This window comes from Castor canadensis, chromosome 3, assembly GCF_047511655.1.
Source record: "Castor canadensis chromosome 3, mCasCan1.hap1v2, whole genome shotgun sequence".
Lineage (NCBI taxonomy): Eukaryota > Metazoa > Chordata > Mammalia > Rodentia > Castoridae > Castor > Castor canadensis.
The window spans coordinates 15,715,726-15,731,664 of NC_133388.1; the positions used below are offsets into that span (position 1 = coordinate 15,715,726).

General features: G+C 35.0%; 1 protein-coding gene across 30 annotated transcripts in view; it reads right to left on the bottom strand.

Moving 5' to 3' along the window:
• Unc79 (unc-79 homolog, NALCN channel complex subunit) overlaps positions 1–15,939 on the bottom strand; it is a 261,091-nt gene that overhangs the window by 82,846 nt on the left and 162,306 nt on the right. For 27 of the 30 annotated variants that reach the window (XM_074067276.1, XM_074067275.1, XM_074067270.1 and 24 more), the window contains 7 exons: positions 15,530–15,711; positions 13,110–13,311; positions 12,343–12,522; positions 10,816–10,881; positions 3,827–4,113; positions 1,587–1,769; positions 852–1,014 (listed from right to left, as the gene is read on the bottom strand). In XM_074067276.1, coding sequence (XP_073923377.1) covers positions 852–1,014; positions 1,587–1,769; positions 3,827–4,113; positions 10,816–10,881; positions 12,343–12,522; positions 13,110–13,311; positions 15,530–15,711 — 1,263 coding nt within the window. The remainder of the gene's footprint in view (positions 1–851; positions 1,015–1,586; positions 1,770–3,826; positions 4,114–10,815; positions 10,882–12,342; positions 12,523–13,109; positions 13,312–15,529; positions 15,712–15,939) is intronic. The other 3 variants (XM_074067273.1, XM_074067268.1, XM_074067259.1) reach the window with 1 other exon arrangement.

Sequence of the window (15,939 nt, forward strand, 5' to 3'; positions counted from 1 at the left end):
TTTGTCTGAAGCCAACCTAGATTCTTGGATCTTTCAGTAACAAACAGTAGAACACTGGCAAGAATTCACCCTACCGAAATATTTTGAGAGCAGTTCCTTCAACTCAGACAATACTAATCACAAAGGGTCATAAGGCACTGTCTTTCTCCCAGAATTAGATTAGATGATGTCACCTTTTATAGTTCTAATCATACTGTGACATTCATTAAAGATATTCACATTGGTTCTTCATCTCTCACCTGAAAACACCCAGACTGTAATTTTATCGTATTTAACATTTCATTATATTGTTGCTTTTGAGGAAAATCTAACAATAGAAAAGGTGTCAAAATTGGAAACAATTTAAACTTATGTACCAAAAATGTTTTGTTTCCATTTCCTTGAATCACTTCATATTAAATAATGAGGCTAGGAAAAAAGCATGTCAGCAAATTTAGACTGCTCAAATTCTGTGAGCACAAAATTCAGGGGCAAACTAGAGACTCTCAAATGGTAATTCCATTGACCACCAACCAAGATTTACATCACAGCCCAAAAGCAAAATGTTTTCAACATATCAAAGAAGACTTTACAAAGGCTATGAAATTAAATGGTAGAAAGTATTTTACCTAACATTTCTTATGATGTATGCTTTACAAGCATACCAGTTATTTCTCTTGAGTGCTCAATCAAAAAGTGAAAGCAGTAACATTCATAGGAAAGTTGGAAAATTAACAAAATAGTAATTTCTTTTACTCTACAACAATATGTAAGGGTGCTCCTCTATCTCCTAAGAAAATGTAATTATTTCTCTCCAAAATGTGTAATGTATTCAAGCTAAGTTTGGGATAGAATTTTGACATGGAAAGTACCTTTTTCTTTTTCGCTGTATCTGCTTATGTTACTGTTGTCACTGTACAAAGGTCCTGCTGTGGCATGGGGCTTGCAGCTATGATACTGTGCATTGAGTGTATTGACTGTTATGTGAATCAGGTGCAGCAGGATCTTGCTGATATCACAGTCTCGGTATGGATACTGCTCAATAAAATAGGAGGAAAAAAATACAGTTATTTTAAAGAACAGGTTTTTCCAGGTGATCTTGCTAGATATTTTTTCAATACCTCTTGAGCATTAAAAGAACTGTACAAAAAAAGTAAACAAAGATTCTGATAATGGTATTACTTTTAAAAAGGACTATATTATTTTCTTCTTACACCAAACCACTGACAGCAAAACAGGCCAGTTCTACAACTGCCTTTAAGAATATTATATGGCATACATATTTGGTAAAAACAATTTCAAATATCTGCCTTGTTTTCTGACATGATAATACCTAGATAAAATATCATGTTCTGAGCCTAGAGGTTGTTGATCGATTCCTACAATTCATCACTTTTCAAAACATTTTTAGAGCATACATTGATATGGCCTCCTATTTTTATTTTCATTCCAATAGCTCTTTGCTTCTCAGAAGTAATTGCATATACCGAAGGTCAAAATTTTATCCCACAAAATTCTCAACTCAAGTCTCTTAGGTGTCCTCCTATAGCTGTACTCTCTTGAGAGAACTATTCCATCCAAAAAAAGGAGGGACTTCAGCCACACACCTTGTACAGGATGACAAGCAAGGCCTTCAACCACATCTGCCGGATGTGAGGTTTTAGGGACCAAAGGGAACAACGAGGTGGCTGTTGGAAATAATGCCGTAGTTGAGGACAAGAGCAGTATTTGAGCACCTGAACCACCAAGGGAAGAAGGTGTTTTCCCAAGTTAATGTTATAGTCCATAACCTGAAATAGAAAGAATATTAGTAACTGAAAGAAACTATAAAGAACTCTCAGAAGTCAAAAGGAAAAATATGAATCATCACAGCAAAAACACAGGCAAAATGTTTTTCTCATGGTACTGGGGTTAATACTTAGCAGGCATCTCACAAGATATTAACAGCAATACCCAGTATACAGAAAGGGAGAAGTTAAAACTCACAAAAACTTTTTAAAAACCTTTTGGAAAGTTTTAACTATCTATTTCAGTACCTATTAAAATAAGATTTTTTTATCTATTAAAATAAACTATCAACTAGAATTAAACTACTCTCAATGAAAAAAACTCATATTGAGAAATAGGCATTCTTAGTCACCACTGGCAAGAGGACAATTTGGTACAACCTTTCAGGAGAGCAATTTAGCAACATGCATTCAAAAGTAAGAAAAACTACATACCCTCCAATATAGCAATTAAATGTATCCTAAAGAAATAATCAGACAAGTGTTCCAAAATATATGTATAAAGATTCAGTAGGACTTTGTGGCCCAAATTGAATATAATCTCCACATTCAACCATATGGAATTAATTAAGTAAAATATTATTTATATAACATAATACTTTACAGCTATTAAAGAGATTATATGAATTTATTTATATGATATGAACTTAATAATAATTAGGTTTAAATAGGTTACATATAAGTAAGTATGTATAATATGATCCTATTATTATAAAAAAGTGTGTAGGTACATACACACATACATTTCTGGACTTATATACAGGTATGATACAGATTTGGAAAGACCAATATACATCAAAATGTTAATAAGTTACTTTTGTCATGTATTTCCTGGGGTTTTTAAACTTTTAATTTTTAAATTGCATTTCTAAAGTAAACATGCACAATATAGATTCAGAGAAGAAAAGGAGGGAAGGTGGAAAGCAGGATCTGTTATCTAAAATAGTACTTTATGTTTTCATAACAGACAATTGAGTATTAATGGTGATCTACCCAGTTATCACCATCAGCAAAAGGTAACGATGTACATATTATTCTCACTTTGCTTATCTGTGTTCATTATATTACAATCTATTTGAGCAAATTGATAATAACAGGTACTGTCTATTGAGTTCCTACCATATGAAAGGCATTGATTAAGGTACTTTGCAGTATGTTACCTCTAATTGAAGAAAATTAAAAAAACACCTGTTACCCATGAGCAAATAAACAAGTATAGGATGCCTAAGGTCATAAGAGCTAGTAACAGTGGCAAAGCTAAAATTCAAGCAGACATCTTTCTAACCACAAATCCTACACTTTTGCAGATTGCTGTAGCCAATCTTGAGAATGAAATTTAAAACACTGATCTAACTGGACATACACATAGCCTATGATCCAGCAATTCTACTTCTAGAGCCATATCCCCAAAGAATTTTCACAGTGGTCAATAAGGTGTGTATATGAGAATGTTCATTGCTGAGCTGTTTGTAGTAGTAAGGAAGTGAGAACAATATGAGTGTCCATTGCTATGGGAAGAGATACAGTATGGGAGATATAAACCCTGACACACGATTTAGCAGTTAGAAGTAGCAGACAAACATGAAAAAGACAATGATGATAGTGTGATATAAAGTAAGTTACATTGATTAACCCAACTCTCTCCACTTGAAGCCAAGAAAGGGAAAAAGATTTTTAAAAAACACACAAACAAAAAATCCTGTACTCCCTTATTGTTTAACAAGTTCAGAGTTTTAGTTTAGGATAATGAAAAAGTTTATACATGGATAGTGATGATGGTTATACAACAATATGAATGTTCTTAGTTGCCACTGAATTGTACACTTAAAATGGTCAAATTTTAGGTTACATACGTTTTACAAAAAAAGAAAAAACCCATACACATTCCCTTCATGTTTCAGATAACTAATTCTTACTCATTTTTATATTCCTCTCCACATACTCTTGCCTAATACCAAGGCATTTAGACAAACCTTTACACTCAATGCTGGCTAACTGGAATTTAGTGCCTTGGTACCAAAACCCATGATGTGACTTCCGAAAACTCTTATTATACTTACTTGGGCAATTCCTGCAATAAACGCATTAAAGCAAGTTGATAGGCGCATTTTCTGAGGTGCAATCATGAAGCAACCTTCTTGTTGGTCATAACCCAGTAAAACATACAGGTGCCGCTTGACCGTGTTGAAAGCCTTTGCACTGCTGATGTCTGACTCAGCGCTGCTCTCGTCCTTGGCCATAAACTTCATGAGCACTGTAATTAACTGATGAACTGTCTGGTGGTCAATTCCAGCATCTTCTGGGAGCAAGTCCTTGATGGTGTTGTCATTCTCAGGAGATTGTTGTCCTGTCAGTGCAAGAAATGCAGTCAGTGGGTAACTCCCCCACAGTGAATTCACATTAAAATCTTACTTGACACTGACATTGCAGTACTCTTTCTGTTCCTAGTACATATTAAAAGGTTCTGGTCTAGACATGAAACTCAAAGACACACAGTTGGGCTCGTAAGCAAAGCATCAGTCCAGGGGTAGAAGTTACAGTGTTCGTCAGCACCAAGTTACTTGGGAATAAGAAGGGAATGGAAATAAAAATAAGGGGCTATAAAGCAATGTTATTCTCAAACTGTGAGATGAAACTATGAGATGAATACCTAAATAAACTTTGCATTTAGTCATTTTTAATATATTGGCAAAGTTTTACTCTCAGTAATAAAGAGAAATTTCTTTTCCAGCTTTCTAAAACATAAGCATAACTCCAAAAATAACAGTCTAAAATCCACTGAGTATAAAAGGATCTATTTGATTATTTTGTTCAAAATATTAGCTCACTTCAATTATGCTCATGAATCAGATGGGACAAAAAATTCTTTTCAAAATCCTGAGATTCAGCAATGTGTACTCTTTGAATGACAGTCAAAATTATAAATAGCACACTATAAGCCCGGAAGTAGTATGCAATGAAAAACATATGGGGGAAGGGGAGACAGACAGAAAGAGAAGCATGAACTTTAAAAAACAGAAACACACAACATTAAGGTGAGCTAAAAGTTCACATGGAAAGAAAAAAACCTGAACCCATGGCTTCCTTTTTTTGGGGGTGGGGGGAGGCTGGGATTTGAGCTCAGAGCTTCATGCTTGCAAAGCAGGCACTCCAACGCTTAAGCTCCAACTCCAGCCCCCTGGGCTTCCTCTTAACTTCATAAGTAACTGTTTGAGCAGCACCCTGACATTGACTTTTTCTGCTTTTTTTGAAGTCAGACATTGTATCTTATCTCCCTTTGTTCTTTTGCTCCTCATGATCAGTTTTGGTTTAGGACATTTGGGGAAAGAAAAGTGATATTTGTTCTTCTGTATTTATGTTTTGGGGCTTCTTCAAAATACTCTACATTATCTGCCCTTCTTTTGACAAACATTAGAACTTCTAAATTGAAAATTAAGTTTTTGTCTAGTATGTTAGGTCAGTACACCAGCATTCTCATCTCACATGCTACAAGGGAAAGTTCTACTAAATAATGACAAGGTTTGGTTACAAATCTTTATCAACTTTGGTTACATCCATTAAAATTATGGTATAAATGATTCAATTAATTTGGAAACATCTCAATCTTGGACACAGCCAAGAAAAAAAAATATGAGAAATGTTTCTATGGATGGCAGAAATGAGCTGTCTGAAGCCCACTTTTCTGTGGGACGTTAGCACGAAGATAATGTCAAATTCATAATTTACTAATTAAGACTTGCATATAAAAATTATGGTTTTCTAGTTTCCTTAGATGATTCAGAAGAATGTTGGTCTGTTCAAAGTGAAATAATAAGAAGGGACAGTTGGCAATGAAGGAATAGTTTGGCAACCAACTTAGCTAAGAGTCTCTAATATTAGGAAACTATCTGACATTCTTCAGTATGATTCTAGGACATTAACATTTCTGTCTCATTGAGTCTATCCATGAATATATGCTATATACTTTAGAGAATTTCTTGACCAAAAATGATTCAAATAAAACTTAAGGACTTGTTTATTGCAGTGTTCCACATGCAGAGAGTGGACCATAAATTATTAACATTATTGTTCACTAGGCATGCATCAGAAATTAATTTGTGTAGAACACTTTATTTCAATGAGAGTGTGAAAATGTGAAACATCACTGTACAATGTAGTTAAATATTTATAATATATGATTTGGACAAAAACAATGCTTATGTAAATCCTTATAAAATACAATGGATAACATTTAGAGAATTCTCTTTCACCATTGAAAACTATCTACCTTTAATTTTTTTTCCAGAGTATTATTTTACAACTAGAAGGACATTGTTGCTTCAGGCAAGTTTGGGCCAAAAATGTGACACAGAATCTAAATTCCCTGCAGGGTCCAATGCTATTACAGCAGCAAATGATAGCTGTTACAATATAGCTTCAACACTCAATCCTTTTTAGCACTAGGGTGCGAGGTTTAGGAGAACACGTATCACTCAGTCCTGCTTGGCTCCAACAAGTACTGACTGTCTTGACTCCAAAGTCCCAAAGCTAAAAACATGGAAGGTGGGGACATCTAAGAGGGATTTGCATCTTTGATTTGAAACCCTGAAAAATCTAGAGACTTTGATCTAAAAGAAAAAGAATTCACAACTAGGACCCTGCCCCCATTTCATTTCAATCTGAGTCAAGTCTAGAAAACAGGCCATCATATTTCAGCTTACATATTCCAAACTCTTCTCATTACAAGCGAACATGTTTTTAAAAGTGTGTAATCTTAGCCAAACATGATGGCTCATGCGTGTAATCCTAGTTACTCAGGAGGCAGAGATCAGGATGACTGTAGTGTGAGGCCAATGATGGCAAACAGTACAAGACCCCATCTCAACCAATAATGTAATAAAAAGCTGGGCATGGTGTTGCATTTGTCATCCCTGTTACACAAGAAGTATAAATAGGAGGATCATAGTACAGGCCAGCCTGAGCATAAAAGCAAGACACTATTCAAAAAATAGCTAAAGCAATTCAGGGCATGGCTCAAGTGGTAGAGCTCCTGCAAGTGTAAGACCCTGAGTTCAAACCCCAGTGTCACCAAAAACAAAAAGGTGTGTAACCTAAGTTTTCCCAGCAAATCATAGTTTTTTCACTTTATATGTGCCCAAGTTGCCCTGTAGATTCATCTTTGTTGATCTTTAGTGCTTTAACATGAAGTTTTCTGTTCTTACTTTGCTTCCTCAGAATCATCAGTAATGATCAACCATTAAATGTACTGAAAAAAGAGCTAGTTAAAGGAACTTTTGCATAAAGTAAAAATAATCATTTTTATTTCAATAATTTACTGTCTCATTGTGGGCTTTGCAAGCTTGCACTTTTTCTTTAAAATAGAGTAAACCTGGGACTGGTATGCTCTTCATAAAGTAAAGTTAACTTAATCAAATCCCTATGAAAAATCAGCTGTAGAGAAGCTGGAATATTGTTCATTGATAAAGACAATATTACTATTTTAATTATACATAAGTGGTAAAATTTAAGCCTCCACTTTAAAACTAAATAGCTACAAATATTTTCTCTAAGGTATGACAAATAGCAGTTTTAAATTATAGTCTGTGTGTCCTTTATCTTTCTTAACCATGGTGATTTAAGATGTTAGGGGATTTGATTTTATTATTTCTATAAAGAAAAATATTGATATATTTATAATCATAGAGGCAGAGCTATTTCTACCATGACTTTAGTGTAGACTAAGTCCACCACAGCTTGTCCACAGAGATGGATAACTGATTGAAATTTAAAAGGAGAATACACTGTTATTGATTCAGATGACTTGAAACCAGGCAAGATCAGGATCTGCTTTTCCAGACTTATCTCCTGGCACTCCAATCAGAATGTTCAGCATTCCTACAAGCTGAGCTACTCTCAGATCTCAGAGTAGAGCCAACACTGGTCCACTTTTATGTCTTTATTCTTAGTTCTCTCTTCACCCTCATTTTATGCTATGATCTAGTCCCCAGATGCCATTCTTATTACATGTGCCCACCCTCCCCTCAGTAATTGAATGTGATCCCTAAATTCTGTTACTTTCCAAAGACAAGAGGGAAGATGGATGGAGAAAGAGAACAATGGAGAAATTTTCCTTTAGCATATCCTAACATTCATATGGCATGTAACTATTATGCAAATCAGAACCTTTTATTTATTCATTTGCTTTTTTCCCCTACAAGAACATATACTCCTTGAAGGCACATGCTATGTCTTATCCATATTTATATCCTTTACAGAATATGGGGCAGTATCTGACACAGACACTTATTGTTTACGAAAGTCCACTGAATTCAATAGTATGTCAGAGCTTGTCTTCTATGTAGGAGAAAAATTGATGAGGCCCCAAAACAGCAAGGAGCTGACTAGAGAAACAGAGAACTTCTGCCATAAAAGCTGACTTACTGACTCTTTTATCAAAACAATAGTGATAATTAAGTAGAGGAGAAAAGGCTTCTTGTGAGTTTATTCTGTATTTGATCAGGAATGAACAATGATCAAACACTATAAATGAGTTAGGAAGTCAAAGTTAGGTGATTTACATAAACCCTATAGGTAAAGAGGTACTATGTATATATGAAATATTGCTATATGCCTACTATCACAATTATTCACTCTGAAGAATGAGGAACAAGATACAATTCAGTGCCATATGTTCACTGAATTGATACTACTAGTGCATATGTTCATTGAATTGATACTATTTGTTCTGTATTGTGCTAACAACACAATTGCTGAATTATGTTCAGTTGATCTTCAGTAGGCATTCTAGATATCCAGAGGAAGAGAATTCCTAGCTGTGACAGCATCAGTGAAAATATACTTTATATCCAATTATACAATTTTCAGGTTAATAGTTCAAAAGATTCTATATCTCATCAATTAGGATGAAATAAAGGTACTGAGCGCCAACTAGAAATGACCTCTCATGCTTTATAAATAGAGAGCTCAGGAACTCTGGGCTTGAGACCCAGGTCTGTCACCAGCAACTTTGTGATACTTTTTCCTTTATAAGAAACTCAGTTTCTTCCTCTATAAAAGGAGAATGTTAGCATATCTCTAAGGTTTCAGTTATAACATTCTATGATTTTTATTTATTGTACAAAGGCCTTTGATTCAACTCATAAAAATCACAGAGGAACGCAGCTCTTTACAAGCCTTGCAGAGAATACCTTCTATTGAAATTAGTATGTTCTATCTTATTTTCTGTGGTCCTGTGAAAAGGTTAAGATCAGACAGTAATAAATTGTAAATCCAGTGCCAAAAAACTTCAGATTAAAGCAATTAAAATTAAGTCTTACTGCATAATTAAATAGCATCTGCTTTATTTCAGGCCTAATCAGTAAGAGGTCTGCACAGAGGAGCTCATTACTTACACTAAACAAAACTATGTTCATTAAGTAGCAAATTCTCCAGTTTTCACTTAATTACTGTTTTAAACAATCCTGCACAACCTTATATTTTATGTCTTTGCTTCCAAGTTAAAACATTCAGTATCCAGTCAATAATAATGCAAAAATGAAACATTAATTTGAAATTGCCTTATTAACTGAGCCAACTGTTTCCAAATCTAAGCAAATTTTACTTATAGTGTTGGTATATAAATTATCTCTCCAGAATTTTTAGCCTCATATTTAATTTAAACAGTGCTATTTTCTGCCCATTTTCCATCTGGTCATTTTTGGTAGGATGCTTAGTTGCCTGAAAGCTTTTCTTAACTTCAAGAAACATATGTACACTTTCTTATAGAGACTGAGGGAATTCCTTTTGTTGGATCATTAAAGTGGATAATAATAATTAAAGACTAGCTTTTCAAGTAAGCCTTAAGATAAAAAGATAAGCTGAGATAAAATGAAGAAAATGTATGAAATACAAAAGAGCAATCTCAAAGAAGGCCTCACTAATGAGGAACTGAACGGATTCCACATTTCTATCAAGCTCAGGATCAGAAGTTCTTATTTCTATTCTTTCTCTCTCTCTTTCTCTCTCAACAGTAAAGGTGTTCAGGTAGCAGGACTCTGCCAAGTGTTTGCCATTCCTTTTTTTTCTCATTAATTTTAAAAGAGAAAATATACTTTCAGTCATTGTCCACCATCTGCATTCATGATCTTTAGGGATCTCTCTTTTCTCTCCCATTCCTTACTTCCTCTCTTTCCAGTGTCCTTTTTTATAACACATAATGCTCATTATCTTCAAAGTCTCCTTACTTGAAATTTTCTTTCTCAGCATGTTGACATCATTCTGAAAAGTTTTATCTTAAAACTATCCTTAGATGAAAAAACAAATTTTCTATAAAATGACATATAGGTGGTAGTTAGCAAGCTTATTTTTGACAAATATATAAGTATTCAGAACTTTTACAATCTTTCCAATCTTCACAATGATTGGCACTATTTGTGTGGAAAACATTCATTCTGTAATGTCCTTGCCAATGTCTCTTTGACCCTTAAGATACTTCATGATACATTATACTGTATCATGGAACATCAAATGATAAGTTACACTGTACCACCATGCTGAATATGATCTTATGATCCTTCAAACAATGGAAATGTTCCTTTATTCTGAGAAACAGAAATACAAGTAGAGTAGCAAAGAATTGGGAATGGCTAAGAGGATGAGCAAATGAGGGTGGTTCAAATGTATAAACTTTAAAAATATAAATGAAATGTGTTTTGCCTAAAGCAGATATATAAATATATGAACATAATATTTCTATGTGTAACTATACATACAAATATAAGTATTATGTATAGTTCTAGTCATCTTTGCTCTCTGTGGAAAAGTATATACTCAGGTAATATGATGATTCTTACTGGACCAAAAGTTAATGAGATCAAAAGTCATCTGCTAAGAGTAAAATGGAAAGAATTGCCATGTCAGGGGTTCAAGCACTTGAGTGTCTGGGGTAAGACCCTTTGGAACTTGCAAATCCTATTAATATCACTCTGGTCCAGTTAGAGACACCGAAGTCTTTACCTTGTCCACCTGTGATAAATACTTGCACAGGCCCTTCAACGTCAGAAGTACCCACCTGGTGTCTGTTCAGGTGTCCCACCGAGAGCTGGAGCAGACTGCTCATGCCTGGTCAACCTCACAGCTTAAAAATCAACAACAACTCTATTTAAATAAGCATTAAAGACAATTTGAGCCTAGAAAATATACTTAGTACTAACTGCTTTGGACACTAGAAGCAGGTTTAATTTTCCTATTTGTAACTAACATCAGAGAAAAATAAGTTTATGTACAAAAGTTTTGTGGCTTTACTTGGATCTCAAGAAGATCCTTCAATGTTACTTCAATTATTAATCATCAAAATTGTCACGTGAATTAACAAGAAATAACAATAAACTTTATGTGCCAAACTCATCAGTTAAATTATAAAACAGCTGGGAAGCTCAAATAAAAATTGCAATCTATTTAATCTATGTATTGGTTTCTAGGACTGAAGCAAGTTTCCCCTAGGGTCTCACACTACTGTAGGTTTTTCTTAAATGGCCACATGTGATTATATTTGCTCCCTGAAAAACTGGGTTATTGATTACTTAAAAGGCTTTCCATAAACTCATCCAAAGTTCAACAGGTCATATTCTTGTAGATTTGTCATAAAATAAAGAAAAATGTAAGAAATAAAATTAAATCATATTTATGATTAAAATGGCTATGTTGTATAAGGCTGTTTTCTAATGTCAATGAAAAAGCAAACCTTTCAGCTTGTGACAGGGTAAGAAATATATTTTAGATGTTATTTTATTAACATCACAGATGTTATTTAAAAATTAAAGCATTTAATAGTTTTTACAAGTTAGTAATATATTTAAGTATGCTCATTCATTAATATGATGATTTAGTTATGAATTTTTAACTATTTGTCACTCATGTACCATTGCTAAACAGTAGAGTTTAGTCATTTGGTTATTTAAGGAAAATTTTATTCTCTTTAATAGTGAAATATAAAGAAAGACCTTAATAAAATAAGTGTATATGTAGTCTTTTTAAAAAAATTGGCAACAAAGCTTGTTTTCATTTATAAGTTATCTGGTAAAGTTGGACAGAAATTCAACTTCTGCCTAGCCTGATTTTCCTTTTTCAAAAGCAACCACTATTACTAGTTTGTCTATGGCTGCTTCTAGCATGCATGAGAAAAAACAAAACAAAACAAAAAAAACCATGCATTCTGAATTTCACCTCTACCTCCTTAGCTGCATGGGTCTTGTTGTTTATATCTTATTCAGAAAGTGGCTGGTGTGCATACTTTTGTATGCTAGGAGTTAGAAGCAAATGCTTCTCTTAAGTTTCATACCAAGCATCAGAAGATTTGCTGCCTTTTACATTTCAAAACCATCTACTACTAGATCAGGGCTTTGCCGCATCCACAAGCTAGAAAAAGTCACACAGGACATTTACAGCCCTGGGGTGATTTTCTAGGGACTCTGAGAGCCATCTTGTTAACAAGCTCAATTTGCAAACTCTGCTACTTTTGGTGAACATTCAACAAGACAAGTCAGTCTCAGAAAGACATAAAACAGATTTAATGGAAGAATGATAGAAGATACTCAACGAATTTTGGAGGTCAGGGTCTCGGGGAGGGAGAGTGCTCTCTTAGATTCCACTGGCCCTTTCACACTGTCCCTCAGAGATCTCACACTCTTCTGTCGATTTCTTGCAAAGCGAGCCCTCTTGATCTTCCACAATGCAGCATCACTGAGGTTGGCAACGTTGGTTCTCACAGCAGTGATGGCTTTGCATAAAAGGAATTAAAGAGGTTATCATTTTCTTTGGCAAAATGATACAGCTAGTTTAAAGCAATCCATCTATGTGTAGTTCCAATATGAAAAAGACATCTTTCATGGATGCATGAGTCATCCATATCCCTGTAGGATAAGTCATATGTTTTAAAAAATCATGACTGTTCTCTATCATGACTATCACTTTTAGACTGTAAGATTAAATCACTGATTTTTAAAATATTCTCTTTATCTACTTAGAGCTATAGGCAACTGATCAATAAGTATACAAGAGTTTACAAGGTATAAACAGATTTCACAAAATTGCTCTAAACATAATGATTAAATATTTAAGGAACACACCATCATAAGTAGTTATCTTAGGTCCTCAAGAAAATGAGAAAAATTCAAATTTTGAAATGCCAGAATATACTTAAATCTATGAATGAATATAACAGAAACTCAGTGAACAGTTGAGTACATGAAGTTAGGGCATCCTCCTCCATATGGGAATTGAAGCTACATGCCAAGTATCTCCCGCTTACCTAGCAAGAACAACAGGAGCTAAGACTGTTTACAATGAGTTCTTTGTTTTACTTACTTGTAGGAAAAGGAAATTCTTTGTTGCAATCCAAATGTAGCTGAGCTTCCAAAGAAAGCGTCTCAAATCTATTGACAAAGAACTCCCAGCTCAAAGCAGGAATATCCTGCTTAAGAAAATGCAGGAGTAAAAGCTTGCTCAATATTGTGGGTCGGTCTTTAACTACAGTGTCAAACTGGAAGTCAAGACAAAGACACAGACCCTGGAAAAGGGGAAAAAAGAAAGTCAGACGTAAACATCTAAAATTCTTCAAAGACAACAAACATATTAGGCAGAGTCAATGAAACACGGGAATGTCTGTAAACCATATTTAAAAATAGAAGGATCCAATTGAAATCTTTTTGGATGGCAAGCATTGGTAAGAGAAAAATGTAGAAGAGGACTTTCTCCTAATTGCAGAATATCTATTGAATTTTGATTAAAAATGCGAACTAAATGTATGCTATTCATTTTCTAATGCATTAAATAACAACCACATAATCCAAGTACAACTGAATCTTTTTTAAATGTCTGTAGGGTTTTTTCATTGTGAAGAACACTTTCAAGGCTACATTTTAGAATACAAAAGAATATGGTCTTTAAATTCCCTTTCAATCCTAAATTGTGTGATTATAAAAGAACATAAAGTCACCTTGTGTTCTTGAAATAGAAGTGGAATGGATGGAGCATCCATTTCTCTAGTCTAAGAACCTATCATTCCTCTTCTTTTTAACTGACTGAAATTTAAAAGTTGTAATTCATCCAGCCATCCCATTTATTCATTTGACTCTCACCTAATGTGTGTCTCCTATGGTTTAGGCCCTGAGCAGGTTTCATATTAGGGGAAGGACATACAACTTTCTGGTAAGACAACAGAGAAGGACTATCCTGAAGACACATTAATTTCCTGTGCGTGGGTGTTACCTTCTAGGTTAATTCTTCTTGATCTAACCTTTTCTCTAGTTCCTGGTCCCCTTCTCCTATTGGCCTCAGTTGCTTTAAGGTATCTGCTTTAGTTTCTCTGCATTGAGGGCAACAAATGCTATCTAGTTTTTTAGGTGTCTTACCTATCCTCATATCTCCCTTGTGTGCTCTCGATTTATCATGTGATCAAAGTCCAATCCCCTTGTTGTGTTTGCCCTTGATCTAATGTCCACATATCAGGGAGAACATACGATTTTTGGTCTTTTTGGGCCAGGCTAACCTCACTCAGAATGATGTTCTCCAATTCCATCCATTTACCAGCGAATGATAACATTTCATTCTTCTTCATGGCTGCATAAAATTCCATTGTGTATAAATACCACATTTTCTTAATCCATTCGTCAGTAGTGGGACATCTTGGCTGTTTCCTTAACTTGGCTATTGTGAATAGTGCCGCAATAAACATGGGTGTGCAGCTGCCTCTGGAGTAACCTGTGTCACAGTCTTTTGGGTATATCCCCAAGAGTGGTATGGCTGGATCATATGGTAGATCAATGTTTAGATTTTTAAGAAGCCTCCAAATTTTTTTCCAGAGTGGTTGTACTAGTTTGCATTCCCACCAGCAGTGTAAAAGGGTTCCTTTTTCCCGGTATCCTCCCCAACACCTATTGTTGGTGGTGTTGCTAATGATGGCTATTCTAACAGGGGTGAGGTGGGATCTTAGTGTGGTTTTAATTTGCATTTCCTTTATGGCCAGAGATGGTGAGCATTTTTTCATGTTTTTTGACCATTTGAATTTCTTCTTTTGAGACAGTTCTGTTTAGTTCACCTGCCCATTTCTTTATTGGTGCATTAATTTTGGGAGAATTTAGTTTTTTGAGTTCCCTATATATTCTGGTTATCAGTCCTTTGTCTGATGTGTAGCTGGCAAATATTTTCTCCCACTCTGTGGGTGTTCTCTTCAGTTTAGAGACCATTTCTTTTGCTGAGAAGAAGCTTTTTAGTTTTGTGAAGTCCCATTTATCTATGCTATCTCTTAGTTGCTGAGCTGTTGGGGTTCCATTGAGAAAGTCTTTGCCTATACCTATTAGTTCCAAAGTATTTCCTACTCTTTCCTGTACCAACTTTAGAGTTTGGGGTCTGATCATATGCTGAAACTTAATTATCAAAGTGGATAGTATTAGGAGGTAAGGCCTTTGAGAAGTGATTTAGGTCATATGGACAGAAGCCCTCATGAATGGGAGTAGTGTCCTGAAGCAGAGCCCCAGACACAGTGAAATGCACCATCTGTGAACTAGAAGGTAGGCCCTCACCAAACCCTAACTCTGCTAGCACCTTGAGCTTAGGCTTCCCAGACTCCAGAAAAATGGTATATTATATTGTTTAGGAGCTACCCTATTTATGATATTTTGCTATAGCAAGTCTAAAAGACTAAGACATGTGACACAAATAACTAAATGATTCAGTGGTACTGACACAGACCCTCTGCAGAGCAAGTAACACACACCATACATCACCTGCAATGCTGGCCTCTTTATGGTGTCAAGCAGGAGACCTGCCCTGGTGGCCACTGCTGGGTTGACATCCTCCACAGCTGTCAGAAAGCAGCAGAAGGCATGTGCCAGGGAATACTTCAGCAGGTGATTTTTGGTCACTGAGTGAATATCCAGAAATCTACAAATTACAGCCACTTTTTCCACTGCAATGTAAAATACAGTGAACAAAATGCATATATGTATATATTGACATTTACTTAGGCAGTATGAGAACTGAACCCACAGAGAAAAAGTTAACTTAGGTCCTTCTCATGGCAATTTTAAATATTAAAGGAAATTCTACTGTCACCCTCTACACTGTTCAATTTCATCTGTGCAAAAGAAATTATTTCTACACAGTGCCAGGCAGCTTTGATTTAGCTCTTGGTTGT